The sequence below is a fragment of the Pagrus major genome, chromosome 13 (assembly GCF_040436345.1).
Source record: "Pagrus major chromosome 13, Pma_NU_1.0".
NCBI lineage: Eukaryota > Metazoa > Chordata > Actinopteri > Spariformes > Sparidae > Pagrus > Pagrus major.
The window spans coordinates 5,031,063-5,058,370 of record NC_133227.1 but is presented as its reverse complement, the minus strand read 5'-3'; the positions used below and the strand labels follow the sequence as shown (position 1 = coordinate 5,058,370).

At 39.5% G+C, this 27,308-nt stretch overlaps 4 protein-coding genes across 5 annotated transcripts; 2 read left to right on the top strand and 2 right to left on the bottom strand.

Annotated features, from left to right (window-relative positions):
- Positions 1-2,656: 2,656 nt before the first annotated feature.
- Positions 2,657-9,084, bottom strand: LOC141007002 (mannose-P-dolichol utilization defect 1 protein-like). Its single transcript, XM_073479321.1, has 7 exons — positions 8,939-9,084; positions 8,555-8,620; positions 7,008-7,140; positions 6,436-6,521; positions 4,637-4,752; positions 4,032-4,142; positions 2,657-3,923 (listed from the first exon to the last, which is right to left on the bottom strand). The coding sequence occupies exons 1-7, from the start codon at positions 9,027-9,029 to the stop codon at positions 3,723-3,725; spliced, it is 804 nt and encodes a 267-aa protein (XP_073335422.1). The 5' UTR covers positions 9,030-9,084; the 3' UTR covers positions 2,657-3,722.
- Positions 8,590-12,627, top strand: LOC141007004 (transmembrane 4 L6 family member 4-like). Of its 2 annotated transcripts, none has more exons than XM_073479323.1 (5): positions 8,590-10,990; positions 11,421-11,486; positions 11,893-12,026; positions 12,209-12,294; positions 12,437-12,627. In XM_073479323.1, exons 1-5 carry the CDS (start codon positions 10,814-10,816, stop codon positions 12,481-12,483), a joined length of 510 nt encoding a protein of 169 aa, XP_073335424.1. In that variant the 5' UTR covers positions 8,590-10,813; the 3' UTR covers positions 12,484-12,627. The 2 variants fall into 2 exon arrangements, with proteins under 2 accessions (XP_073335424.1, XP_073335423.1); XM_073479322.1 differs by having other exon boundaries at positions 12,108-12,294.
- Positions 12,628-14,479: 1,852 nt separating this feature from the next.
- Positions 14,480-16,973, top strand: tm4sf21a (transmembrane 4 L six family member 21a). The gene is made up of 5 exons (XM_073479957.1): positions 14,480-14,815; positions 15,462-15,527; positions 16,196-16,329; positions 16,405-16,591; positions 16,714-16,973. The coding sequence occupies exons 1-5, from the start codon at positions 14,639-14,641 to the stop codon at positions 16,720-16,722; spliced, it is 573 nt and encodes a 190-aa protein (XP_073336058.1). The 5' UTR covers positions 14,480-14,638; the 3' UTR covers positions 16,723-16,973.
- A 2,040-nt stretch (positions 16,974-19,013) lies between these two features.
- On the bottom strand, positions 19,014-23,968 carry slc25a15b (solute carrier family 25 member 15b). Its single transcript, XM_073479546.1, has 7 exons — positions 23,885-23,968; positions 22,738-22,838; positions 22,128-22,386; positions 21,877-22,014; positions 20,755-20,930; positions 20,407-20,565; positions 19,014-20,311 (listed from the first exon to the last, which is right to left on the bottom strand). The coding sequence occupies exons 2-7, from the start codon at positions 22,790-22,792 to the stop codon at positions 20,193-20,195; spliced, it is 906 nt and encodes a 301-aa protein (XP_073335647.1). The 5' UTR covers positions 22,793-22,838; positions 23,885-23,968; the 3' UTR covers positions 19,014-20,192.
- Positions 23,969-27,308: the final 3,340 nt, after the last annotated feature.

The following is a 27,308-nucleotide window of genomic DNA, read 5'->3' as shown; positions in this document are numbered from 1 at the left end:
TTACGTTCTCCAGCTCATCATGAGCATAAGTCAGTGTTATTGAGTAGCTTAAAATAGGCCAACAGGCAGATGAAATGATGATACGTCCCGCTGACTCCAACAGCTCAGTGCCATTTTTGTCGCTGCACCAGTCTGCAGTAGACTTCAGGTTCTGTGAAGCTTGTACAGTTCAGCCCAGTGGTCCCATTACCATGACATGGATGCTGCTGGTACATTTTGAACTCTGAAGTTATACAAAACTCCTTTCTCATGTGTGAGCCAGATCTGGTGCTTTCTTCATAAAGTGCATGATACTTTGCAAAGTGTCAAGAATTGAATGATACATTATTAGTCATTTCAATAGTGAGTGAACAAGCTTTCAACATTAAAACACAATGTGTTTGTACTGTAGCTTTAAGAACACACATCTGTCCTATTGGTTTCCATGATATAACACAGGAGACGGATGTTACTTGAGTTTATTTTGTATTATGAAGTTGAAGTTTTGGTCTCCTTACCTTGCCATTGCCATTTTTTATACTTTGGAGCAACTTCTTGATGACGCTTATTTGTACTATAAACTATGTATGTGGTTTATTACGAGGCATTCTTAAGTCTGTTAAATCAACAATTTAATTTATTTCGAAGGGTCCAAATAATCAGAGTGGGTCAGGACAGGGCAAATCAAACAGATTGTGATAGTCTTCCATAGACCACATTACTAGTCTAGAAAAGTTGTCTTTAAAATATTAGCTCAAGCACATCTGACCAGAAACTTTGTGTTGAACCATGTGCCATTTGTGTTGTTCATGTCACAATTTTCAGTGGTTCACCAAAAAGTACCTAAATAACCAAACTAAACTGGCTCATGATTACTCCTTAAAACAGAAACCAGATTAGAAACCAGACTGTGCAAACAGTTAGGGGCTAGAGAGTCTCTTTTATCCAGGGGTTAAAAAACACTACGTCTGATCCTTAAAGGTCCAGTGTGTAGGATTTAGTGCATCTAGCAGAAAGGTTGCAGATTGCGACCAACTGAATACTCCTCGCCTCACCTTCCCCGTACTGTGGCTGCTGAAAATGGCGGGCTCTGTGGAAGTGGGCCTGCTCCCTCTGTAGATATAAAAGGCTCATTCTAAGGTGACGAAAACATAACAGATCCCCCTAAAATCTACACACTGGACCTTTAAACATGGTATGCTGTCAACCACTGTAGCCGTGCCATTATGATAAAGCCATTTTTAATGGTAATTTGTGCTGTATGAATGGAAATCTGTCTACAATGACTACAAATTAAAAAGTTACCGGTTAGTTGAGCCTGATTAATTGAAATGTCTAACAAATCTAAACTTATACAGAGCTTGGGGGAAGGACTGATGTCAAAAACACACAAATGTTTAATATAGTTTAGATACTTTAATTTGGAATTTGTGATCATTTGCAGATGGTTTCAGTGTGAAGTCTCTGATGATTTGTGTATCATTAAACCTCATGAAAGTTGTTCTGAGAGTTGAGCAGTATAAATGAATGTTTTATACAACAGCTTGGCAGTGTTTCATGAATGTATTACAAAATGCTTCCTGTTATGGGCAGTAATGTGTCAGTGAAATGGACTTGAAGAGCAAATAAACTATCAGACTTTTTATTGAAGTACATTGTGGTGTTTATTTTATATAGGCTCAATTAAATTAATTTATTAATTCTATCATATTATACTTCGAATTATACTCTGCCTTTAGTACTAATGCATTGCATTATTTTAATGATATTGTTTGGTGTCGACTTTATTCAGCTGAGGTTCATTTCCTTAAATTCACATGGATAAGAGCAATCTTCTCACTGGTATGTTCGGAATTGACCAAGTGATGAATTTCCCCACCGGCTGCTTCAATTATTGAGAACAGAAAGTGCAGCAATATCAATTTTGTAGTTTCACAATATCTCTAACATTATCAAGTGACCATGCGTCACATGCGTCACCATCCTGCTTTGGCAATACTGTAACTTAAACATTCATGTCAATAAAGCTTATTTGAATTTGAATGTTGAATATTGATCACTTGAAACTTAAATTCATATATCAAAGGAGAAAGTTTAATGAGTCTAAGAGTAGCTAACGTCAGGATGCTAAACATACTGATGTGATGTTTAGCTGCTATCATTTGCTAATTAACACTGCTAGCAAGGCTTAAAATGAAATGCAAAGGACAGGCTGTGATTATCCTTTATTTTAACCCTTTTTTTTTCAAGTAAAACTCCAGGCTGTTATCCATTAATCAGCGTGTATGTGCTAAAAATATATATTTGTTAAAAATTCACAGACATTATTGTAGAGACCAGTTGGCCTCTCACACAGGATTTTTCTTTTCTACAACACTGGGCGTGTCTCATGTCTGCAGGGCTGCTAGAGTTTGGCCTGGGGCATGTGCACCTCACAATGCTGACAGGCAGGTTCAAAGCCTCTGTGCTTCAGGTAAATAAAAGAGTTGTTCAGAAAGTCAGCTGTGTGAAAATGCATTTGTTTTACGTAACAGGACTCCCAGATGGAAATGTGTGAAGCCAAGATTTTTATGTACACACAGATCATGTTTGATTGTGCCGTTCACAGTCCTGACATGAAGGTGACTGAAGGTGGCGGCTCTGATAACTCTGTTTGCTTTCACTTAAATATACGTCATTCTGTGGCAATGTTTTATTTCATTGCTGAATGTCAAGAGATACAAATAATATTAATAATAATAATTCACAGCATCATTAAATTCACAGTTCACAGTACAGTTCAACAGGTATGACAGTATCCATATGATATGAATGTAAAGCACTACATGTTGAAGCCATAAAGAGTGGTCTATTGCACCTGATGAGCAGTCACTAGTTTCTTGCGTCCTGTTGGATAGAAACAAACAAGTAGCTGCCAAAACTAACAAGGTTAATGTGTCAATGTTCAGAGTGTCTTGGCAGAGCTCCTGCTAATATCTGGAGTGTAACTGAGCAACACTGGACACCTTGTTCATGGTGGCTGGTTTTACTTGAAGCTCAGAGGCCAGTTCATGAAAAGGTTGTTACACCTAAAATGAGTGAATGAAGTTTTCCATTAGTCACTCTTATTGTGACATCAAGGTTGAGGAAGTTCAAGGAAACATAACTAACCAACAATCATCCCTACTTCCTGCTGCTCCAGACAGTGACCTGGTGACTAAGTTAATATATGAAAAAAGAAACCTTCACTTGTTGAGTTTAATGATTACTTTTTTTGACGTCACAATTTCTTTCAAAAACGGTTGTAAGATAAATTCTTCTTCTCCAGTATTAAACCCTGTCTGTGCTTTGGAAAAACTCAGTGAAATTCTTGTGCAAATGTTTAAAAAACCCGTTTGCCTTACTCTACCTACCCTTAGACAGTTTGTCAAGTTTGTACTTAAATTAAAAGCAGTTGGCTCTCACTTCTGAGTTTCTCATAAAAGAGAAATACACTAAAGAGCTGACTGTTTTATTTTGACGGTCATCTGGAGATGCCATTGCAATTTACCCTTCAGAATAAGGTAATGCTTATTTGAATCACTAGGAGGCGACAGAGATCTTTTTATTCGCTCCCCCTTAAAATAACACAAAAAGAAAATAGCTGCAGAAATAACATTTAAAATGTATAAAATGATATAATGAATAACATCACAATGACCTTTTTAAGTAGATCTGAGTGTAACACACAGGAATATTTGTACAAATAGACCTTGTAAACATTATTACTTTGCCTCAAAACCTTTTTTGAATGACAGGAAGAACCTGCGTATGATGTTAGTGTTCGTCACCGTCCTCCACCATCTACTTGTTTTTCTTTTTCGTGGTGTCTCAGCGCTCGTGTAGCAGAGGACCTGGGCCAGGAGGACACAGCTGAGACAGGCTGACAGCATGTGTGACAGAGTAGTAAGTGAGCTTCCGGTCTCCTACAAAATAAAGTTCGAGGCACTCTCAGTTAGTTAAAACAACACTGGCAGATTGGAGTAGTGCAAAATGTGAAGTTGTGCAGCTGTGTTTGTGTTTGTTTGTATTACCTGTAGAGACATAACGGTAACACCCAGAGACCCTGCACACGATAGTAACACAGACAGAGCGGACAGCTGGCCCGTGTGGCCGTTGTAGTGGTTCGTTCGAGCCTGGAGAGCCTGGAAACGACAAATCAAGTAAATACGTTCACTCTGATAAATTTGTGCACAATCACTTCACAGTTCACAAGTCTTTCATTGATCGTACTAGTGCGCCTGAAATTGAGCTGCTTATTTTTTTAAATGATTGAGGTTATCGCCATTTCTTGGTCGTGTGTGCTGTGATTTAAGTGAAGAAAAACATGTATTTGCAACTTACTCCTGTTTACAATAATTTATGTAATGTGCTAAGAAATTAAATTAACGTGAATTATTGAGTGCACCTAGATTATGTGCTGGTGCGCCTAAATGAAAAAGTCAGGTCCACCACAGTTTGGAGCCCTGTGATGAGGTAAAATATATATAAAATAAAATATATTGTCTTTGTACTGCTTTGAATTGAGTATATGTCAAAAAGGATAAGAAAATGATCACGTTCTGTTTAATTGATGTTTTACTAAGCATCCTAACTTTTTTAACATCCTGGTTTGTAAGATAAGCCTTTGAGTTGCTACCTTGCTTCCAATTAAAGCCGCCACACTGGAGGCCTGCATCGCTGAGACGACTGCTGCAGCTGCGTAGGAGCCCAGAAGGAACATTACACCACTGTACGCCAAGAGGAACAGCGCTCCTGCCACAGAAAGGTAAAACAGAAAGACACGACAAACATTTGTTAGTACAACTTTTCATGAATTAATTTAATAGTCTGACAATGTCAAAATAGGCTCGTTAAATAATGATCTCAACCTTTAAAATTAAAAGCTGCTCTCTGTCAATGTGTTTGTGCTGAGTGGTATGACCACAGGGTGGCGTTCCAGGAAAGCATTGACCGAAACTGGAACAGGAACAAATAGATTTTTATCTTATTCAGTACTTATTTCAGTATTTAATGCTTTCTGAAATGGTACCAATACTGACATTTGGCACCAAAGATCTTTGTCGTCAATAGTTTCATCAGTGGGAGGCAACATTTCTTAGAGCAAGCGGTTTGATGAAAGCATGGCCATCATGGGTGGTATCTAATTAGTGCTTCCTTGTAAAAGTTACCTCGTGACTGTTGCCTGAAACAATAATTATCTGAATCTGTTATCTGAATCCACTCTCAGTGTGTAAACATCAAAGGAAGTTTTCTTTTCTGTTGGCTCGGGATAGCCATTCAGTTTATAGTGCATCGGTACAGTTCTTCATAGAGGACATTTACTGTACTGATTCAAGGCGAGGTGAAACACAAAATCTGATAAATACACAAAAATAATAATGAAGATTAATTTGAGGCAATCCAACATACACTGCTGCTGCTGCTGCTGTAAATACTCCCAAGATAAATACTACTGTCGTGGTTTTTAGGTCTTATCCTCTTGTGTCATGTTCTATCTTCCACTTCCTGTCTCTTGTCTTTCCTGCACTTCCCTTTTTGGACTACCCTATTAAGGTAAGTGTCCACAGGGGCTCGTTTGATGCGAGGCCACACAACGCGTCCCAGTTTTGCATGCTTTGTATGTCCGACCAAAACAGGACACACCCCATGACAACCACGCAAACACAAAGTGCATGTACCTGATTGGACGAAAGCTACTCGTGGGCTGTGCGCGGCGGGATTTCACACCAGACCAACAAGGCAGCAAGTTTGGAAACTTTCTGTTATATAAGCTCAGTGTCGGTCTCGGCAGATGGCCAGCTGTGTGCTTGCTCATGGGGAAAATGTTGGGCCTCTGTAAATTAATTAAAGATTATGGTCTAGACGTGCTCAAATTGGAGAGTGTCATGAGATGACTTTTGAGTGCCTGGAGACATTTTAAGGGAGAAATAAGCCACGCAGTTGCTGAAACCGTCTTCATTTTAGCTTGACAATGTTTAGTTTTTAGAGTTGTTCAGGAGTTTCCAAAAACGGTGAGTCACGGGCCACGGCCAACGTCTCTGACTTGCATAAAGCTGCCAGAATTCAAATTTATGCCAACACCGCTACCAGAATGCATTGTGAGGCCTCCTACATAGAAAATTAATGGGAGGCATGAAAACGATGGATCCTGTGTCCCTTATAAGCCTTCCCTCCCTTGTCTATTTAAGTCTGTGTTTTTCATTCTTTCCTCGTCAGTTCTTCTGCGTTTCCTCATCTGTTCCCCAGTCCTGCGTTTGCTGCCTCAGTTTCTCGTGTAATATTAGTTTGCTCTTGGATTCTTGCTTTTGTTGCCTGCCTTTTGTTTTTGGATTTAGCTTGGTTTCTTGACAGTGAGAAAAACAACGAGTGATGCCAGAGTTATCTTGAAAGTATATCGATTATTTGGAATGTGAAGTTGGAAAAATGTGCCGGTACCTCTGAGGGTATCACCACGATAATGCAGGATAAAGAAGACAATCGCTGCTGTCTGGGCCAATGTGAGGAGCCTCTCACCATAGGCACTGTAGAGCAGAAGAAAAACAAACACATGTAAGGTTTACATCTGTGATAAAACTGCAGATACATACCGTCAGCTGAAAAAAACAGATCAATACTCTCTACTCAGATAATTCGCTGCAGGGTATGTACATTAACGGACTCAGAGTCTTTAAACTTGACAGAACATGCTTCATCTGTTAAACATGTATTCAATGATGTCACGTGTGCACTCAGGGGCGTGAAGACGACTTACTTTCAAAGTCAGTGAGTCACATATTTATACAGCCTGAGTGATCTGAGTAAACATCTGGTCATATATGAGCTTTAAGATAAGTCTAGGTTACAGTTTGTTTACAACATCTCTCTGTTTCTATGCGTACGTATTGGAAAGATTGCAACATGTAACACTGTTATCAGCGATAATCACTCAATGACTCATGGTCTGATCTTCCGGTGAATCAGCACAGACAGAGTTCTCACAGGCTTCTTTACTCTGGTTGAATACGTACAATAGCGGGAAGTTGTGCGCCATGGCGTAAACGACGGGACATGAGAAGGCATAAAGCTGCAGCAGGGCAGAGGCCAGACTGAGACCCGCAGCACTTCCTCTCCACAGTATCTTCAACAGCTGGGGTGGCTGTGCTGCAGGGAGACGACACACAAGGAGGTGAGGGTGGGGCAGAGGAGGTGCTACATCACTGAACACAGCCGACATGAAGTCAAGAAGTCAATAATGTATACAAACAAACAACTGCACTTCATTGCACTGTGGTGTGACTCCGTTTCCCATAAACATGCTTCTGCGTAGATGACATGTTAATGAAGTGGCTTTGCGATGTCATCATCAGGCCTGATGTAATCATGTTAAAGGGTATTTCATAGTTGTTTACCAGAACACTTAACGGCTGTCATGGTTTGATAATTGTGTTCACAGATACAATCAACAGTGATCAATCATTATGGTGAAAAGAAAGGCTTGTCTCTTCTCATCTGTTAGCGGTGATGGAATGTAACTAAGTACATTTACTCTTTCAGTAGCCTGCTGTACTTAAGTACACATTTCAGATATATTTTGACACTACACTTCAGAGCTGCTACTGCAGTTTTTACTGAATTGGTCTGAAAGCTTTAGTAACTAGTTACTTTTCAGATTGCATGTCTTAAAGCCCTGCCTTTCCTCTGCAGTGAAAGTCATGTATCTCCAAATCTGGTGATTTTGAACTTGAATTTTTCTGATAAACTGAAAGGTTACAGTAAAAACTGATTCATGGTTCTCACAGGACAGCAACGCTACAAACACACAATGATCTCATAGAATATGTTGCACTGCTGTGGGATGCACCTGGTTTCATTTCATTCACCCGCGAATGGTGAACTGACTCTTTTGGTTCTTTTGGTTTCAGAACCACTGTCGGGGCTGTAGAGTCTAACTTACATGAACTTCAGTCAGACACAGGATCGATGAGTCAGGCAGACTAGATATTTAACTAAACAGACCCACTGTCCTTACACTCTCTCTGCTACTAGGGAAAGAAGAGGCAGGATGGGAGGTTAACATGGCAGATGCATTTGGGTCATTTTTGTAAACAAAGGGGATGGTTTCCCACCTGATGCCCCCTCAACACGCCTGGCGCCAACTACAGCCAGACCAATATGCAGTTTTTTGGGGGTAAAAAAAATCAGATATCGTTATATCAGCCAATATATATATTTTTTTTGTAGCGATCCCTCAAAAATATGTAATGGAGGCAGGATATTTCACAGATTTACAATAAACTTTTCTGTCTACAATGACATCAGTGACCTGAAACCGGAAACCGGTACACTGATATCTGTGATGGGCCAATATTGGCTGATAGTCTGGCTCTTCTGCCAACAGCATGTAAAGCAGTTGACCTTAAAAGCAGTAAAATGCAACATCATTGCTACCTTTACTAGAGAAAACTATTACTAACATCTTTGCCTGTTTTTGTTTGTCAGTGTTGACCCTGCTGATGACCTGCTGCTGCTGCTGCTGTCACGTGATTCAATCAGAAAGGTTGAGGAGAAGTTTTACCCAGGAAAGTGTCCAGCAGGATCCAGAATCCCAAAATCCTGATCAGGGTAAACTTCAGGCACGGCACTGGGAAAAATAAATAAATAAATAATAATTTTTAAAAAAGGGAAAACATTCAGACTGCAGCAGATGTTTACACGATCGTCATTACAGCTGGATAACACAGTGAGACGCGACGTGTGTGCCTAAACGTGATTTCTGAAACGATCAACAGAAAGAATATCCCAGATAACACGAAACATTTTCAGATTTAGTTTCCAGGTGTGTTTACACCGCTCAACTATCAGCGGGAGTGGCGAGCCTCCCCCGAGCCCCCCCACCGCCAGCACATCTGGAAAGAGTTCACGCGACATTTCATCGATAACTGACAAAGACGAGCCTCACCGTGCATGTGAAGGTTGACGAAAATCTCCTCGTAACATTTTTTGGGCATTAAAAAGGAAACCAGGAACTGTTTGACGGGAGACGTGGCCATGGTGGTCCAGCTGCAGCCAGGGTGCTGCTCAGTAACAGGAGCAGGGGGAGTGCTCACGGATCCCCCTATGTTTACACCAGGGCCTCAAGAGGAGGACACAGGGCCGGGACAGTGGACTCTTATCTCGGAGGGGTCGCCCTGACATAACACACGTGTGGCCCGGAAGTCCAAGTTGCATTTAAAAAAAAATCACCTTAAAAAAGTCAAATGTATCCTTTTTATACTCTGTTGGACAAACATTTATCCCTGTGGATACCTGAGAGGCAAATACTGCACAAGTTGAATGATAGTCTAATTGAAGGTAAACATCTTAAAGGTGCAATATGTAAGAACTGGCTACCTGTCAAAGCAAGGCCACTCCAAACCCATAAGGGGGCAGCATATCAACAGAGCAACTAACTGCTGCTAACTGTAGCTATTGATAGGTAGTTAGCTCAGTTAGCCGTGCAGTTATTGGTCCAGACTGGGTGTGTGCTGTAGTCTTACCAGACAAGACACGCTGGGACTCACTGGTTAGCATGCTAACTTCAGTAGATAGCTCTGCAGCACAACACATAGATGTCTTTGACATCACGTCAGAACTGTTATTTCTTCACATTCTGTGATCATTTTAATGAAAGGGGCATTATGTGAGAATTAGCCACCTGTCGAATTCAGACTCCAAACCAATCGGGGGGCAGCATATCACCAGAGTTACCGCAAACTGCTGCTAACTGTAAAGGCCATTAAGTAGTTAGCTCAGTTAGCAGTACAGCTAGCGACCTGGACTGGAAGCTCGGAGCAGGAGGGAGGTGTTGGTGGTTGCACCGCTAGCACAGGAGGTTTGGGCCGTGATGGACTGGGGCTAGCTGGTTAGCACGCTATCTTCAGTAGATATCTTTGCAACAATGCATAGATGTTATATTGTCATTAATACAGTTATTTATTCACATTCTGTTGATAATTGTAGTTCATTTTTGAGAGCTATCAACTAAAATTCTTACAGATTAGACCTTTAATTTTTTAAAAATGTTTTAAACCAAATTTTGCACATATTGCACCTTTAAATTCAGATTTAAGGCGAGGACAGATAAACTTCCTCCTCTGCAAAGGTGAAAACAGTCTTCTAGTGTCAAACTTTGCACATTCTGCACAGTGGAGGTATTAGTGGAGGGGACTTTAAAATACACCATTTACATAAAATAACATAAAATAAAAACTTAATAAAAACAACAAAACTACACAATTACTATGGTTCCCAGACCACAAATGAAGTAATGTTCACAAAAAACACTCCATTAACATTTTTCTGGCATTAAATAGATAAGGAGTAGGCCTTAATAATTTTATTATATATATACACAGATGTCTAGCTGTATGGAACTGTAAAATAAAAGACAATTTACATGTTTTCATGAGCTTTCATCCCTAGTTTGTTTCCCTACCTGTGAAGTCCTTAATTATTCAGAACAGGTCTGTTAATATACAGGCATACTTAGACACATATACAGTCTAAAGATAAATGAGGAATAAAGTATACAGTATTGATTTTTCTCCTATGTATGCTGGATTATAAATACTTCAACAAGTACAATCTACAGAAAAAGTAACAAAGTACATGTAAGACTGTTATTAATCGCCTAATTACACGTTCGTCACCAGTTCACCATCATTAATAGTGTTTATCTGCCTATCTCTCTTTCTGCGAACTTCACGTTGGACTTGCCTGAAAACAGGAAGGATTTGAGCAAAAACCGAATGATCAAGAGGTTTTACATCAGTTCGTTAGTTTCCATGCTGACAACATGTGTACTGGAAAATGTTCCCGTTGCATTGCTTATACTCTGTACCCGTTAGTGTTCCTGTCCATGCTCTGCAACATAATATTGTTCTTTCCTGGCGGGGCTGTCAAGTACTCCAGAGAGGGACACATTACTGAGGAGGTGAAATACATGGGGGGACTCATTGGAGGGGGTTTGATGGTAAGTTGTCTTTTTCTTTAACCTGTTACTGAGGACTGTGACTCTATTTCTGGAGTATAATGTGCATGAAGAACACTGGATTTATATTGTTTTTGTATGTTTTATTGGTTTTGGGCTGTTCCAGGTCCTAATTTCTGTGGTAAAGATCTGTGATTCTCTTGCAGAACTTAAAATCTATTGCATTATTCATTAGTATCATCAAGTACCGCATATTTCAAAGTGTAACACTCATTAAGGCCCTTTTCATCCCGACTGAAGCAAAGTTTTGCTGCAGTTTGAAAAATGAATTCCTCAAAACTTGACTGAAGATGCAAAGTCTTCCATGTGCTGAACAGTTAAACTCATGAACTATTTTGTCAGATTGTTTAGTTACATGTTTTATCACACTGATGCTGCATTTAATTCCCTCTTGTCCTAACGTCCATCACAGGTGTTGATCCCAGCACTTTACATCAGCTGTACTGGAGAAGAAGGATGCATGGGAAATCGCTGTGGGGTGAGTCAGTCAGACATTTCCTGTGCTCAGTAACAGATAAAAGGAAAAAGTAGCTCGAGTTAAGATTTTTCTGTCAAACTATTATTTTTAAGATTAGGAGGAGCTCAGCTAAATATAAGTGTTTAATGGAAGCCAGTCGAGCTGATAAAAAAGAAGAAATATGCCGCTCGGTGTTGCATCACCATTGCACAACATTTTGGTGTACTTGAGATAGATAAGATAATGCAGCACCATCAGCCGCAGCACAGCTCAGGTTCTCCTTTTCTATTTTTGCAAAAGAATATTTATTTATACATTCCAGATCTGTTTAAAAGGCTTATTGGAATGTGTCTAAACAGACAAAACACTATGAAACATAAAAATATTTAAACAACTTCAGACTTTTTCACTCTCTGATCTTCTGCAGATGTTCTTGTCAATTGGATTCGCTGTAGAGGGTTTGGCAGGTGCCCTGTACAGTTTTATTGTGGCAGCGTCTGGTGTCGGTAACGGGCCGCTCTGCCTATATAATGGGCAATGGACCACGCCTTTCAAAAACAGGTGACAAACTGAAATGTCCCGTTAGCATTAGTAAAGTTTGTACGAAGTTCCAGTTATTTATAAGCCTCTTCTTTTACAAAGCAATGCGAGCTACCAATCTGACCCCAAGGTGTGGCCACTGTGCATCGAGCCTAAGAATGTGGTGCAGTTCAACACTGGACTCTTCTGCACTCTGATTGCAGTCAGCTGTGTGCAGGCGATTCTCTGTGCCATTCAGATGATCAACGGCCTCATCGGCTGCCTGTGTGGGACCTGCAACAAAACCGAGGTAAAGTTGAAGAGGTCACGCTCTAAGTTCTTCATTTGGTTAGGTCCAAACCAAGATATTTATCACGTAAGTTATGTAATTTGATGAAATCTTAACTTCAGTTCTCCTCTCTCTCTCTTTTGCTTTTTTTTTTTTTTAACAGACAGGGACCATAAATTAACTATTTGCATATCCCATTTGGAGAGTTGACTGCCATCCACTGATAGACAGCTGAGCATCTTGTTCCTGGCGAAAACATTTATTTTTTCACACCTTCTTGCTAAAAGATTTTAAAGTTTTTAATGTGTATTTTCATACTGTTGCAATGTATTAAATTCCCCTTTCAGTCAAAAATGTGTTTCTCTTCTTGTTCCTACAGTTGAATGTTTGAGCTTCACTGTGTAGAATGATGTCTGTGCAGAGTTTGACAAGAGAAGGCCGTTTTCACATTCGTGGCTGAAAGGGTAAAATATCTCTCCACTCATTGAAAATCTGATTTTAAAGGTGCAATGTGTACGAATTGAAATCATTAACAAATAAAATAATATAATCAACAGAATGTGAAGAAATAACATGACTTGACATTATGTCGAAGACGTCTTTGTGTTGCGTTGCCGAGATATCTTCTGAAGTTAGCATGCTGAGCTAGCCGCTAGCTGCTTTGTTCTGATACTGTACAACACCAACACTCTCCAAGCTCCTAGTCCGGGGTGAGTCAGCCACTAGAAGCACTAGCTGTGCGGCTAACTGTGCTAACTAGCTAACGAGAGTTAAAGTTAGCAGCAGTCGGTGGTTTATCTGGTGATATGCTTGCTCTCTTTGAGTATTCTTATATTCAGCATAGACACGTGCGATGTGGGAACTGAGTATGGACTTTACTTAACTTGTGAAATGAAGACTACTTGCATATTAATATATTCTAGAATTTTTAATGAGGGAGGAGGAATGTGAGCCATTTAAAGGCTTTTTAATGTGGTAATTATACTTTACATCAGACACACATTAGAGAACTTATTCATGCCTTAATGAATGTGTGGAGGGGATCTTAAGTTATGTTATGACAAGACACAGTGTTAGAAATAATCTAAAAAAAAAGGTTAGTTTTCAAATAAGTTGTTTAAAAGTATAAGCTACAGATCCACTGCTACATTTCTGTGTTGTGTTTCAGTTTACTGCATGAGAAGGTCAGAGTTTATATATTCACCAGCTGATCATCTAGATCTTAAGGCCAGGACAGACTGCGGTATAGACAACACCTGACATTTACTGATATTTGAGAAATCATAGCCAAAACATGGGCCTAATAATTAGGGACACATACAGGATGCTCTGGCTTGAACTCAAGAGTATAGTATACTCATCATGAGGAACCCAGAGATACCCAGTCATATACTGATGATAAAAAGTCAATCATTTACTACGCCAGTTCCTCCATGACATTTTATGATACCTGTGAAATATGCATGTGTGCTGTATAATCCTTATCACAGCATGTTTTCAATCAATAAAAAAATACACATTGGATCAAAAAAGGGGAATAATCGCTCAGTCTGCTGTCAGTGATGGTGGTTGTGTGTCGCATTGAATAACAAATCAATACTATTGTGGAACAAAATTCAAATCCAGCAGCAGTAAATTTACAACCTCTCTCTCTCTCTCTGGGGAGGAGCACGGCCTCGCCCCAGCGTTGCTTGGAGACAACTCATATTTTAGGAAGCGCTTCCCCTTTTCTTTTTCTTTTTTTTTTTACTTTTACACAGTTTATTATTACAACACTGAAACAGCTGCAGTCATCAGCTCACTGGAGAAACTAAAATATGTAGCCTGTCCGGTCAGTGTTGAAACAGTCACAGTGTGGTCATTTATCAGCGGTTTGCAGTTGATGTCAATGACACATTGTTCTCACTCTGCCTAGCTTTCTGCTACAGGTCCAAAGTCCAACCGTGCTGTGATCCTGCAGGCACAATGTCAATACATCACCAGTACACTGTTTACAATAGGTGGAGTTGGAAATGTCTGTCACATTAATTCTCTGCTTCTGACTCAGACACTCAGATGACTTTAATCAATTTCCATCTTGAACCAAAAAATGTGCATCTACTCATTAACTCAACAGACCGAACGTTGTCTCTCAAAAGGTACCACAGTATGAGTCACGCATGCCTCAATGACCTATCCCAGGCTCTGCCTGTCCATGTTATCTGCTTGTCAGTACACCTCCCACACGCTAACATCACTCACCATATTAAGTTCCTGCTGTCATTTCCCTCTTAGGGTTAGTTTTAGGCGGAACCTGTGCCTGAAAACGGACAAGGTCTTGAGCTTAGGAAAGGAGACATTTTACAGTAGTCTTCACTCTGACAACATGTGTACTGGAAAATGCTCCCGCTGCATTGCTGTTACTCTGTACCCGTTGGCACTCATATCCATTATCTGTAACATAGTTTTGTTCTTTCCTGGCGGGGACGTCAAGTATGCCAAAGATGGACATATTACTGAGGAGGTGAAGTACATGGGAGGACTAGTTGGAGGGGGTTTAATGGTAAGTTGTGTCTTCTCTCGCCTGTTGCTGAAGGGTGTGACTCTGGACTAAAAGCTGCTGTAAATTCCTTTGTGAGATATGTGCAGCCTCAGAAAAATATGAGTCATGTAAAGCTTAAACTAAAGAAAATGCTTTTTACTTTACATTGGCTTCTTCAGATATTTAAAGGGGCACTATGTAGTTTTGGAGAATATTTACATTAAAACAAACTAATTAAACTAAAACTAAATAAGGTCTCCAGAGCACTGTTTGACGCTAGAAAGGTGGCAGGGTCTGCCACATATAAACAAAGTAAAACTGTATGAAATTGTGTTGTCCTTTAAGGTCAGTTTGTTTATTCAGTTCATTCAGTCATGAGAACGAATAGAGTTGGTTTATTTAGTTTGTTTAGGCATAAAAAATCAGTCACTAAAGATCTTTCTCCACAAAACTACATTCAATTCTGACTGAAGAAAAGTTTCAAACATCTGAGTTTAATGTAGTTTCATGAGCTACTCCTACTACATGACTGATAAAGATTTACCTCTGCAATGATTTTTAACATATTCTGCAAGCTTAAGGTATCACGATTACGTGAAAACGCTGTATTGATTTGACTACAATGAACTGATTATGAACTCTTGTCAACCCACCTGTCCTGGTGCAGGTATTGCTTCCAGCGCTTTACATCAACCTGACTGGAAAACAGGGCTGCTGTGGGAACCGATGTGGGGTGAGTCAGTCTGAAATACACATGAAATGTAAAAAGACAAATTACATCAGCTGATGGAAAAGACATGTCGCGTGGTATCCTGTTACAAGTTCTGAAAAGATTTGAACATACTGCCTTTTGTTTTTGATGCAAAAACAATATGTAAAGGTTTTAAAAGTTTATTTAATGCTTACTGAAATGTGTTTTAAACTCCCAATCCTACTGATACAAATGATCACATGACATTTTTAAACAATATCAAGCTGAGAAATGTATTCTTGTTGATGAGTTTTTCTTCAGGTTGTTAGGGGAGTTAAGATGACACCATTTCCAATAAACCTTTCCTCATTATTGGCCAGTAAATAAAGTTTGCCCTGCTGCTTTAGATATAGAAAATGTCTCCAAACTGATTTCCAGCAGGAAGATGTGAAACATGTTTCAGCCTGTTGGGTTTTTCTACCTACTATTGGTGAAAAACACAGTTTGACACAATAAATGTGAGGAATGTGAGAGATGCAAGGACAACTGAGAGCATGTTCCTCCTGAAACTCACACATTACTCATTTATCAATAACACAGAGGCATGTGTGGGGGAGGGTAAGCATGGGGGATAATTCAGTATGAATAGACTATGTCTTCAGCTGCAGCAGAAATGTTACTGACCTTGGCTTATCATTTACCTTCTGCAGATGTTCTTATCAATTGCATTTGCTGCAGTGGGTGTGGTCGGTGCCCTCTACAGTTTCAGTGTGGCAGTGCTCGGTTTGCAGAATGGGCCCCTCTGCAAAGTCTTCCTGATTTGGAGCACACCTTTTAAAAACGGGTGAGTGACTTTCTGGTGACATTTCTGAAGTTCCTGAAGTCCTGATTCTCATTATTCAGATCCTCTTTTACGCAGAGACCGGAATTACCTGACTGACGACACATTGTGGGGAACCTGCACAGAGCCTAAGAACATTGTGCAGTTCAACATTGGACTGTTTGCTACTCTTCTGGCCACGAGCAGCCTGGAGGTGATTCTCTGTGCCATTCAGATGATCAATGGGCTCTTTGGCTGCCTGTGTGGGACCTGCAGAGAGAAAGGGGTAAGATGAAGCTGAGCCTGATAGAAATGAAAACACATTCAGTTATGTGTGTTGTTATGATATCTTAATCCAAACTCTACTCAGATGTAGAATCTCACATCTCACCGGGTTTTTACTTGCAGCCGCTGTGATTTCCTGACAGTCGACTGGCGCCCCCTTCTGGAAGATTGAGAGCAGTGTTCATGGCTGCGGCTGCATTAAAATATTCACTTTTTGTTGTCTCTATTTGACAGATTTTTTTTTTTTTTTAACTTTTTATGTGTACTTCCTGATTTCATTATACTAACACATAGACATGTTTGTAATGTAAGTTGTGAAAATGGCAAAGAGATTAGACATGCAAAATATCAATTGATTTGAAATAAATTGGTTTTAGATATAAGCTGCTGATCCACTGCTACAGCTCTGTCACATCATACATTGCATTTTACACCTTTTGCACTATAGAAGAAATTTAAACGCAGAATTGTAATATTTACAATATTAATGACATAATACAAATTGAGAAATATTTATTTTTTCCATAACTGAATAAACTTCTCAGAAGAAAAAATGGTCTCCAGAACACTGTTTGAAGCTAGAAAGAATTTTTTTTCCCCCCAAAATTACAAAGTGCACCTTTAAACGTGCACTATAAGCCACCTTTCAATTTCATACTCAACACAAATGGGGGGCAGCATATCACCAAAGCGACTGCTAAGTGTAATGGAACGGTTAGCCATGCATCTAGCGGTTCAGACTGAAATACATAGACATTATGATGTCAGTACTGCTGTTTATTCACATTCTGTTGATCATTTCAGTTGATTTTTTTTTTTTATGTTTCTACGGAAGCCCTAAAGGGCCATGCATTCATACATTTTATTTCCTCCGTTTTCCCGTGATAACGAGTTAATTTCATTTGTTTTCTCGAGATTTCGAGTTATTATCTCGAAATAACAACTGTCGTTTTCCCGAGATAACGGGATAATTTTCTCGAGATCTCGAGATAACGAAACTTTGTTTTCCCGAGATAACGATATAATTAATTTGAGATCTCGAGATAATGACTGTGATATGATAGGTCTGAGATTATGGAGATGCCCGGGACCTCGTAGCTGGTCAGCTATGTAGTTAACAACGACATCAGGCTCACTTAGATTGCGCCGCCGATATAGCTGAAGCCTTGCTAACCGTCTTTTTAGATTACCCACACTAATGTGTATATTATCTGTAATAGCAAGGCATAATCCTATTTCAGCCTGTGTCAGGCCTTGATTGAAAAGATATGTGACACGGTGATCGATATGCTCCTGCTCCTCTGACATTGCTACACTGAATGATGTTTCCTGCAATGATTTAATATGCTACACTATCGTTTTGTTTTCTCAAGATCTTGAATTAAGTATATCGTTATCTCGGGAAAACAAAGTTTCGTTATCTCGAGATCTCAAGAAAATTATCCCGTTATCTCGGGAAAACAAAGTTTCGTTATCTCGAGATCTCGAGTTATTATCTCGAAATAACAACTGTCGTTTTCCCGAGATAACGGGATAATTTTCTTGAGATCTCGAGATAACGACACTTTGTTTTCCCGAGATAACGGGATAATTTTCTTGAGATCCCGACATAACGATATAATTAATTTGAGATCTCGAGATATCTCATTAATAACAAGTTAATTTCATATGTTTTCTCGAGATCTCGAGTTATTATCTCGAAATAACAACTGCCGTTTTCCCGAGATAACGGGATAATTTTCTCGAGATCTCGAGATAACGAAACTTTGTTTTCCCGAGATAACGATACAATTAATTCAAGATCTCGAGATAGTGACTGTGATATGATAGGCCTGAGAATATGGAGACGCCCGGGACCTTGTAGCTGGTCAGCTATGTAGTTAACGACGACATCAGGCTCACTTAGATTGCGCCGCCGATATAGCTGAAGCCTTGCCAAGCATCTTTTTAGATTACCCACACTAATGTGTATATTATCTGTAATAGCAAGGCATAATGCTATTTCAGCCTGTGTCAGGCCTTGATTGAAAAGATATGTGACGCGGTGATCGATATGCTCCTGCTCCTCTGACATTGCTACACTGAATGATGTTTCCTGCAATGATTTAATATACTACACTATCGTTTTGTTTTCTCAAGATCTCAAATTAATTATATCGTTATCTCGGGAAAACAAAGTTTCGTTATCTCGAGATCTTGAGAAAATTATCCCGTTATCTCAGGAAAACAGCAGTTGTTATTTCGAGATAATAACTCGAGATCTCGAGAAAACAAATGAAATTAACTCGTTATCACGGGAAAACGGAGGAAATGAAATGTATGAATGCATGGCCCTTTAGGGCTTCCGTAGTTTTCAGCTAAACATTTTGCCCCTTTAAAAGTCAGGACACAGCCAGTCAAATAAAACACAGGGTGCAGTTATTCTTCAATGACACCTTTAATGCAGGTTGTATGCATATAGGTTGTACAGGAAAAATATCAGGATTGATATTTATACAAACATTTCAGTATCATCTTAAATGGTTAGTATTCTAAAATACCTACATTTCCCAACTATCATTAAATGAATATGACTCAGAACTCTGAGCTGCCACTTCTAAGCAAAGGAAAACAACCCTGCACAGGGAATGCAGTGTGCAAATGGCACATTAGAGAAGGCAGTTGATATTTTCTCACTGACATAACAATAAAGGTTACACAACAAAAAAGGCAGAATGTAGTGGTTTAAAAGGCAAACATTGGGTGAAAAAACTTAATCACAACAGGAATGGAATATTACATGTTAATACAAAAACAGTCAGTAAGATGGAAAATAAGATTTGACTCAAATATAAAACATCTGCTGGCTGTGTTTGATGTTTATTTCAAGGATGATGATACCTGTAAAACCTCAGTCAAGGCAGTTTGAAATGTAAAGCTGCCTAATGCAAGTAATCTAATGTCATAGTGTATTTGTTTACAAAACTGCATACTTAAAAAAAGACGCATCGTAAGCTGAGAGTGATTCCATGATTGAAAACAAAAGCCATTACAAGACGTCTTAGGCAGTTAAGAAGAATAATATATGCCACTTCACATTTTAAAATAAAACCTTCAAGCAATGAGCGTAACGGAGTTCTTTTCTCACCCATGTAGCTGCTTACAGAGCAACTAAAGACTGATTTTAAATGACTGGCAGAGAAACAGCATTTCTGTGCGGACACTACTTTGTTGAGGTAGACATAAAACATAACTGGAGTGTTGACAGTTTCTCATGGCAAGGCGGCTCAAGGTGGTTCAATACTGTGCTTCACATACTATATCATAAATATAAAATATATGTATGTTGTATGATGGCCGTAGCATCTTGGAGTGTTGAAAAGAAATATTAAAATCTAAAAAATATATTAATAGTAGGATATAACAATGTAAATACCGTGTCAGACGTTGAGAGATGGAGTGTGGTAGTTTTTAGGTGAACTTAGCAAAAGCAGGAGATAGCGAAAAAAACAGATCCAACACATAATGAGCTTCAAAGCTTCAACTGATGTTTGGACTGAGTTGTATGGCTATAATACTTGCTTCCATTTCACCGCTCTTTCATTTGTGTTATGCATATTTTGTCAATCAAACTGTTTCATCATGAGCTTGCGGCTGGCCTCGTAACCCAGGAACAGTGCCCCGTTGGCAGGGAATGTGCGGACCATGGTTGGAGTGAGACCAGAGTAGAGTGCCCTCACACCTAAACAACGGAAACAGCAAATATTACATCCTGCTTGATTATGCAAACAGCAGTCTGAAGACGAAAGCAACAAACAAAGCCAAACCCGCTTCTACCTTCAGCACGCGCGATGGTCATGAAGGTTTTGAAGAACCCTGCCTGTTTGCCCGTCATAGACATCACCTGGATCCGAGACTTGACGCAGTCCATAGGATAGACCACCAGCCACAGGCACGCCCCCCCGAAACCACCGCTGAACACTATTGGAGCCACACCTATGACATACACAGTAACACTAGTTAGACTGGAACACAATGGTAATATGAAGCAATGCAGTTTAGCCTGCAGCTAACACTGTATTTAGCATCCTTGATCCTTTTTCAATTTTCCAGCTATTTTCTTTTTATTTAATGGATTTCATCATCAAAAATATGTGGTTGACAGACAGGACATTTTGCCGGTACCTATGTCGTCTTTGTCACATTTCATGTAGTCTGCAAAGGTAGTGCGGGAGAGCTCGTAGGCACCGAAAAAGCAGAAGTAACCAGGGACTTCTCTGGCTATGGTGGTGGTCAGGCCCTGGAAGAAGCCCTGCGGTCCCTCATTCCTCATGATGGATTTCACCACCGACCACACTGTGCTTCAGTCAGAGCAGAGGGACGTATGGCTCAGTCAATGCACACACACGGCAACACTAACTCAGAAATATATCGTTGACGTGACATGGCATGTTCACTGTCACACAAGTTAAAATGGAATAGAGTACTTATTGTCATTATTTATAATGCAGTAACTGGTTAAACATTTGTTTTACATATACCTGTTGTTAGTAAAACTCCTTTTGTTGATTGTTTTTTTAATTTTTGAGCCAAATCTCAAAATTGTCCTATGGTGCGACTGTCTCAGGCATGGTTCACAAACTATAACTTTTCATCTATATATTTCTAAAATCCTGTGAACCTGATACATTATTTCATTGAAAACCATTTCCTCCTTTGTCACACCATATCTAGATATTAAATCAGGCAATTCCATGGACAACTTTATTTAGGTAAAGGACCTTATTCAGGGTCATGGTCCTGAAGAACCTGTGAAGCTAGTTTTTGTCTCAGAAATGTTCAAATATTTATTTTTTTCTAAACCGCTATGGCTATGAAAGAAATGCTTTGTGGACACAGGCCCTGGGGGGTAAACTAAGAACTATGTTAAACTATATAATTATGTGCAAAACTGTGCAAATGTGTTTTGCTTACTGCTAATGACAGGTTAGCTTGAAATAGCAAGGTCATAAACTGACACAAGAGACTGAAACATTCTTTAGTGTGACAGAAATGTGACACCCGTTACTGTCACATAACGATGTCACACAATAGGACAAGGTCACTTGAAGAAGAGTTTTAAATAAATTAATAAGATGAATTTACACTAACTAACTTTTTTTAGTGATTTCAAATGCATTAATTAAATGAGTATAGTATATTTATAATATAACGTCTGATATATATATAGTCATAAGATTTGAATAATGCAAGAGTAAGTGACTTATACAGCATTATCCAACATGTAACTATTTACAAAATACTTACTTTTGGCTCTTAGCTATCTTTCCTGAAGCCTCCATCTCATACATGGCTTGCAGCCGACACTTGACAAGCTCAGTGGGGCAGAGTACTAGCGAGGAGAAGATGGATGCTACTGAGCCAGCACAGGCTTTCTGCACGTCACTAAAACAGAGGGGAGGATAAACAGAAGACCATTAGAGCGTTCACGTCTATATTTAGGGTAAAGTTAGCATCATGCCAACAAAAAAGGACAGCCTGGGTAACATCCCCTCTACCTCAGCACAGCGTCACTGTGCAGTCCAGCCGTGAAGCGGATGACCTGCTGGCAGAAGCCGTAGCTCATAAACAGCACAGAGTTCTCGGCAATGTTGGCCACCAGTGCCGGCGAGGTGCCCTGGTAGAGGCCACGCAGACCCACTTGTTTGTAGGTGGACGTGACGCAGTGGATAAAACCCCGGTACATAGTAGGAAAAGTCTGCATTTTGACCTTTGCTGTATCCAACGGTTGCCCACTGAAGACACATGCAGCTCCCCCTTGGAGAGAGAAAGGTAGAAAATTGTCAACAACAGACAGAGCATGGCTGTTAGACAAACTACAGGAAAATCTAACTTTGTGCAGTGAAGAGAGATAAGAATCAGAGAGAGCTTCACTCCACCGAACACAATAAAGAGTCAATGGGAGCACAGAGAGAAACGAGCCGGAAAAACACAGCAGTCATCGAAATCTCCTGCTACGTCAGACATAGCCAGTGAGTCGTTGGGTAAAGCAGTGGGAAAGCGGTGTGATTATTTCAACGAGATTAATTACTGCCGTTTGAGTACACTGTAACATTGTTTGTTTGGTTTGTTGTCGTTTCTGAGAGACAAAGCACTGTGGTTAGTTACCTATGGCTCCTGCAGAGAGGTCAATGATGGCCTGCATCACCGGGTGTGGGGCCATAGTGTCTAAGAAGTTGTCAGAAGAGGTTTCTCTTTCTCTCAGCTACCTGAAAAACAAGTAATAGAGTAATAAAGTAATACAGTAATACAGTAGTAAAGTAGTAGACATGTCATAAAAGATACTGGTTTATCTTATTCAAGGACTTTAATGACTATAAACACACAAAGAATATAATCAGACATTTGTTTCTTCAAACACGTCCCTGAGACAGTGATTATGTGCATATTTCAACAGAGGGATCAGGGCCCAGGACAAGCAGCAGCGAGCAGCTGGGTTATAAAGTTCACTACAATAAACCTTTCCTCATTTATGGCAACATAAGCACTTACAGTGAGCAAAGATTGGACTTGTATAGAGACTGTCATGTACAAAACTTTGTTACTGTAATACAAATTACAAGTTTGCATTAACAAACTGGACATTAATATAATAAAATTAACTCTTTTCCATAACTTGATAAACAAGCCATTCTCAGAGGAAAATAAAGTCCCAAGAAAAACGTTTGAAGCTGGAAAGGTGGCAGGGTCCGCCAAATATAAACAAAGTTAAATAGCATGAAACAGTTCAATCAGTTATGAAAATGAAGCAAGTTTGTTTATTTACTTTGTTTAGCCATTAAAAAAAAAAAATCACGTCAACAAAGATTATTCTCTACTGATTAAAAATGTCTTACCCGAAACAACATAGTGCCCCTTTAAGTTGGCAACGTACTTATAAATGTTAAGTTTACACAAGCGCTTTAACTTCTACTAAACTACAGCATGTGTAACACCATCTTACCACCAGGGGGAGACAAGATACTGCCATTTGTAATTCAAACACATCCTTTAAAAATCAGATGTGAACGACACATGAAACCTTTCTCTGTCGTTTTGACACAAAAAATGGGAGAAAACGTCGAACATCGTTTCCTTTATGCTAACAAGTATCTCAGGCCGCTAACAGCTGGAGCTAGTTAGCAATACTCGTCCGTCAAGTAAGTTGACATTAGCCGAATAACGGAGGAAAGTAGTCGTTTTCTGCACACGCAAATGTTGTGTAAGTGTAAAATCTAAAGAAGTGAACACGTAGAAATCATCTGAGTATACAAACCTTCCAGGCTAGAGACGGGGTCACCCCGGAGCATCAAAGCGTCGCTGCTGTCGAGGTGACGTTACAGTCCGTATGTATGGCACATATGGCGAACTGCAGCGTTAACCTAGTGAGCTGCTGACTAAAGCTAACATCGTCCACAGGTGACCGCATGCTAACTTACACAACCAGCTCAGACATCCAAAGTTTAATGTTATCTCATCTGCAACACGTAGCTACCCCTGTGGTCACTCACTGTTGTCAATGAATGGATCAGCCAACAGAGATAGGCTAATGGTGTGGAGGAGGACAAGCTAGGTTGTTTCATGATATGTTGGACAACGAAGAGCTCTCACTGCACGAAATTCCAGGTATCAACATCACCCTCGAACATACTCTTCCCCACTCATTCTGCGCTAAAAGTTGCAGTATGTGCGTCAATATAACATCTGTAAGTGTGTGCCGGATATTATTAATAATAACACTGCAAGTAAGCACAATTCAGAATATTGAATTGTGATGTTTCCCCGCAAAACTACGCCTTTACTAAAAATATGCACACTATTTGGAAAAAAAAATTATAAAATAAAATCTACATTAGTTTCCTAAATCATTTTTACCGTGATAAAATAATGTTGTAGTGTCTGATAAAATATGAGTTACAGAAATGCTCAGATGCAGTTATATCGAGAAATAGCCACCGAGTCATCTTCTCAATTTACAATCTATAATATAGAGCGGCATGGACGTAAAAGCTTCCGGTACACGTTTTTTGTTTTTGTTTTTCAAAATAAAACCATCAGAGAGTGATACAGCACCCCCTGCTGGTTTTTGTTTCAGAAAAAGAAAAACAATTTAAGAGCTTTTGCTTTCACCTCAAGACCAAGAACATCAGTAAGTCAAGTATGTTGGTGGGATGCTTTTACAGTTTTACAGTTTTGCGTCCTTTGCAAGTTTGTCGCTTGTTATTTGGTGTGCACACAGGTTAAAAAATTTAAAACATTTCTCTTCATTAAAATTGCAAATTTAGAGAATTGTGCGTCTGGGTTCTTTCTCTACCACAGTCAGACCTGACTCAAAACTCAAATCTTGGAACAGGAACAAAAAGCATGCAGAGTAAATTAACTTCACATCAAACAACATCTAATAATTGCATAATGCGATCAAACATGTGGATCAGGGTAAACAGCAGGAGAGGGAATCATTTTTTTAAAGATAAGAAACATCTTTCTTATACCTGATGTTTTATTATCAAGCCCTCCACATTTTTTTTTAAGTCTATGATAACTAATAAAGGTCTGCGGATGTGATGCAGTTTCTGCAATGAGGCTACAAGATCACACCGAGCCCAGTTTAATATTTTCAAAAACTTGGCAGAGGCGCTTCTGAATGATTAGCTGACAAGTAAATCAAACATAATAAAAACATCTAATTTGTATAAACAGAAGAATTTCTCAGAGCGTGCTGTTCTTGATCAGAGCCACCCTGGGAGTTCTGCGCTCTCAACTTTGCACACAGCTTTGTGCATAATTACATCTTAACTATCATTAGGAGCGTCTGAAAGTACTTTTCCTTCCCTTCCTCCTGCAGAACATCACAGAAACTTCATTAAACACAAGTCTGCATGTGTGTGTCAGTCATAGAAAACAGAGCAAACAGAGTTTCTTGCATCTTGAGGCATATGTCATCTTTGTCATTTACTAAACAGATACATGTAACTGGGTGTAATTAGATTACAATGAATAGCCATCTTAAAATGAGCCAAATGACCCTTTAAAAGATCACAAACATCTGTGTTGAACAAGATGTTTGAACCTAAGCAGCAGTTATGATGTGCTGATCAACTAAAAAATAAAAAATGGAAGCTCTCCTCATCACTTCCTAACAACAGTTTGATAATCTTCAGAGGAGGACATGTTGAACAGAGAATTTCAATAACAACAGCAGAACTTGTGTAATGTGAATCATGTGGCTGACAAAGGTCAAGACAGCTAATCAATGACAGTACTCAGTGCCGGCCCTGACCAATTTGGTGCCCTAGGCAAGATTTTGGCTGCCGCCCCCTTGCATCGCAGTCAATTTCACAATCAATTTTCATACACTCACACAGAAACTACATGTATGTATTCAAGATTTTATTTCCTTTAAGTCAAAAATATCACACCAAATAAAAACTTAAGAAAGAAACAAGTGATACATTAAAAATACATATAAATAAGGTATTGCACAAACATATTAAAGAATATTCTATTTACATACAAAATAAAAACAGTCTGTATTCTTTGGGAGGAAACCTTTTGCAGCAGAAGCAGTGAAAGCTATCATTCTTGTTTGAGTACATCAGCCAGCTTCTTTTGATTTTTCCCCACTGACTAAGACTCTGGTAAAAAAGTCATGTGGACACTTTCTCCCATCTTTGTTTTTGGGATATGTGTCACTGTTTTTTATTTGAAATGGTCCTCTGTGAACTAACTCCTTTCTTACTTTGTCGGTTAGAAGAGATGGCCAGTCAGCAGCCTTTAGTCCTGATGCTGTGTCACTCTGGTGTGCTGAGGTAGAGGACAGGAGCACCTGATGCTCACTGGGGGTGGTGGTGAAATATTTTAAAAGTGCATCTGAAGAGAGAAGAGAAGTATATGTGACCACTGGATGTTACGTTTTAATAAAAAACAGATGCTTGGTGTGTGCTATACATAAGACTAATATAGACTAAAGTAAAGTGCAGTGAAACTTATATATAGCTATATATATGTAGCCTATGAATGATATGGGAAAGCTAAGGTATGGAGTATCAACAGTAATACACTTTAACTGCACTTTAACACTGATGTAAACTTTAACAAATATAAACTGTGACACAATAAACCAAAGTCTTACAGCTGCCCTGTTACTTATAAAGTGGATGGAAAACTCAGAGCATTTTAACTGACATACAAGCAGAAAACACAGCCAACAGGTTAAAATAACACCTGAACAGGCCTGACGTTAACTTTCCAAATGTCCCTCATGAATTTAAGGTGGAGTAACATTAACTTACGTCGACTCAGCTATTTACTGATTATTAAACAATGCTACTATCGTCCGCAGTAAGCTAGCAAGCTAACACTCTGCTCCAACAAGGTAACTACGATGCATATTAGTTTCACTCACTTCATCACATTGACGTTACTGTACCTCTTTCTTTTTCACGGTTTGCTTCCTCTTCTTTCCTTCTTTTCCTTCCCTGGGCGCCGGATGGTTTCAGTCTTTTGGACATAGTGGTTCCGCTACAGTAATGTCTCTCTTGGGTCACGGTCCGGTCAGAATCAGGCAGCTCGCCTCTCGACCCCGCCGCCCACCCTAACGGAGGGCAACGAGCCAGGAACCCAGAAGAAAGGCCTCTCCAGTATTTAATAGGCTTTGCTATGAAGTTATGTTGCTGTGGGCTTATATAATATTTCGAAAT

Excerpts from the sequence above, each read along its gene's own strand:
- tm4sf21a (XM_073479957.1), top strand. The coding sequence starts at position 14,639 with ATGTGTACTGGAAAATGCTCCCGCTGCATTGCTGTTACTCTGTACCCG. Across the intron at positions 14,816-15,461 it reads TAGTTGGAGGGGGTTTAATG|GTATTGCTTCCAGCGCTTTA; the intron begins GTAAGTTGTGTC and ends GTCCTGGTGCAG. Across the intron at positions 15,528-16,195 it reads GCTGTGGGAACCGATGTGGG|ATGTTCTTATCAATTGCATT; the intron begins GTGAGTCAGTCT and ends TACCTTCTGCAG.
- LOC141007004 (XM_073479322.1), top strand. The coding sequence starts at position 10,814 with ATGTGTACTGGAAAATGTTCCCGTTGCATTGCTTATACTCTGTACCCG. Across the intron at positions 10,991-11,420 it reads TCATTGGAGGGGGTTTGATG|GTGTTGATCCCAGCACTTTA; the intron begins GTAAGTTGTCTT and ends CGTCCATCACAG. Across the intron at positions 11,487-11,892 it reads GCATGGGAAATCGCTGTGGG|ATGTTCTTGTCAATTGGATT; the intron begins GTGAGTCAGTCA and ends GATCTTCTGCAG.
- slc25a15b (XM_073479546.1), bottom strand. The coding sequence starts at position 22,792 with ATGGCCCCACACCCGGTGATGCAGGCCATCATTGACCTCTCTGCAGGA. Across the intron at positions 22,015-22,127 it reads CACAGTGACGCTGTGCTGAG|TGACGTGCAGAAAGCCTGTG; the intron begins GTAGAGGGGATG and ends CCTCTGTTTTAG. Across the intron at positions 20,931-21,876 it reads AAGATAGCTAAGAGCCAAAA|CACAGTGTGGTCGGTGGTGA; the intron begins GTAAGTATTTTG and ends CTCTGACTGAAG.
- LOC141007002 (XM_073479321.1), bottom strand. The coding sequence starts at position 9,029 with ATGGCCACGTCTCCCGTCAAACAGTTCCTGGTTTCCTTTTTAATGCCC. Across the intron at positions 4,753-6,435 it reads TCGTGGTGATACCCTCAGAG|GAGCGCTGTTCCTCTTGGCG; the intron begins GTACCGGCACAT and ends TTTCTGTGGCAG. Across the intron at positions 3,924-4,031 it reads TTACCGTTATGTCTCTACAG|GAGACCGGAAGCTCACTTAC; the intron begins GTAATACAAACA and ends TTTATTTTGTAG.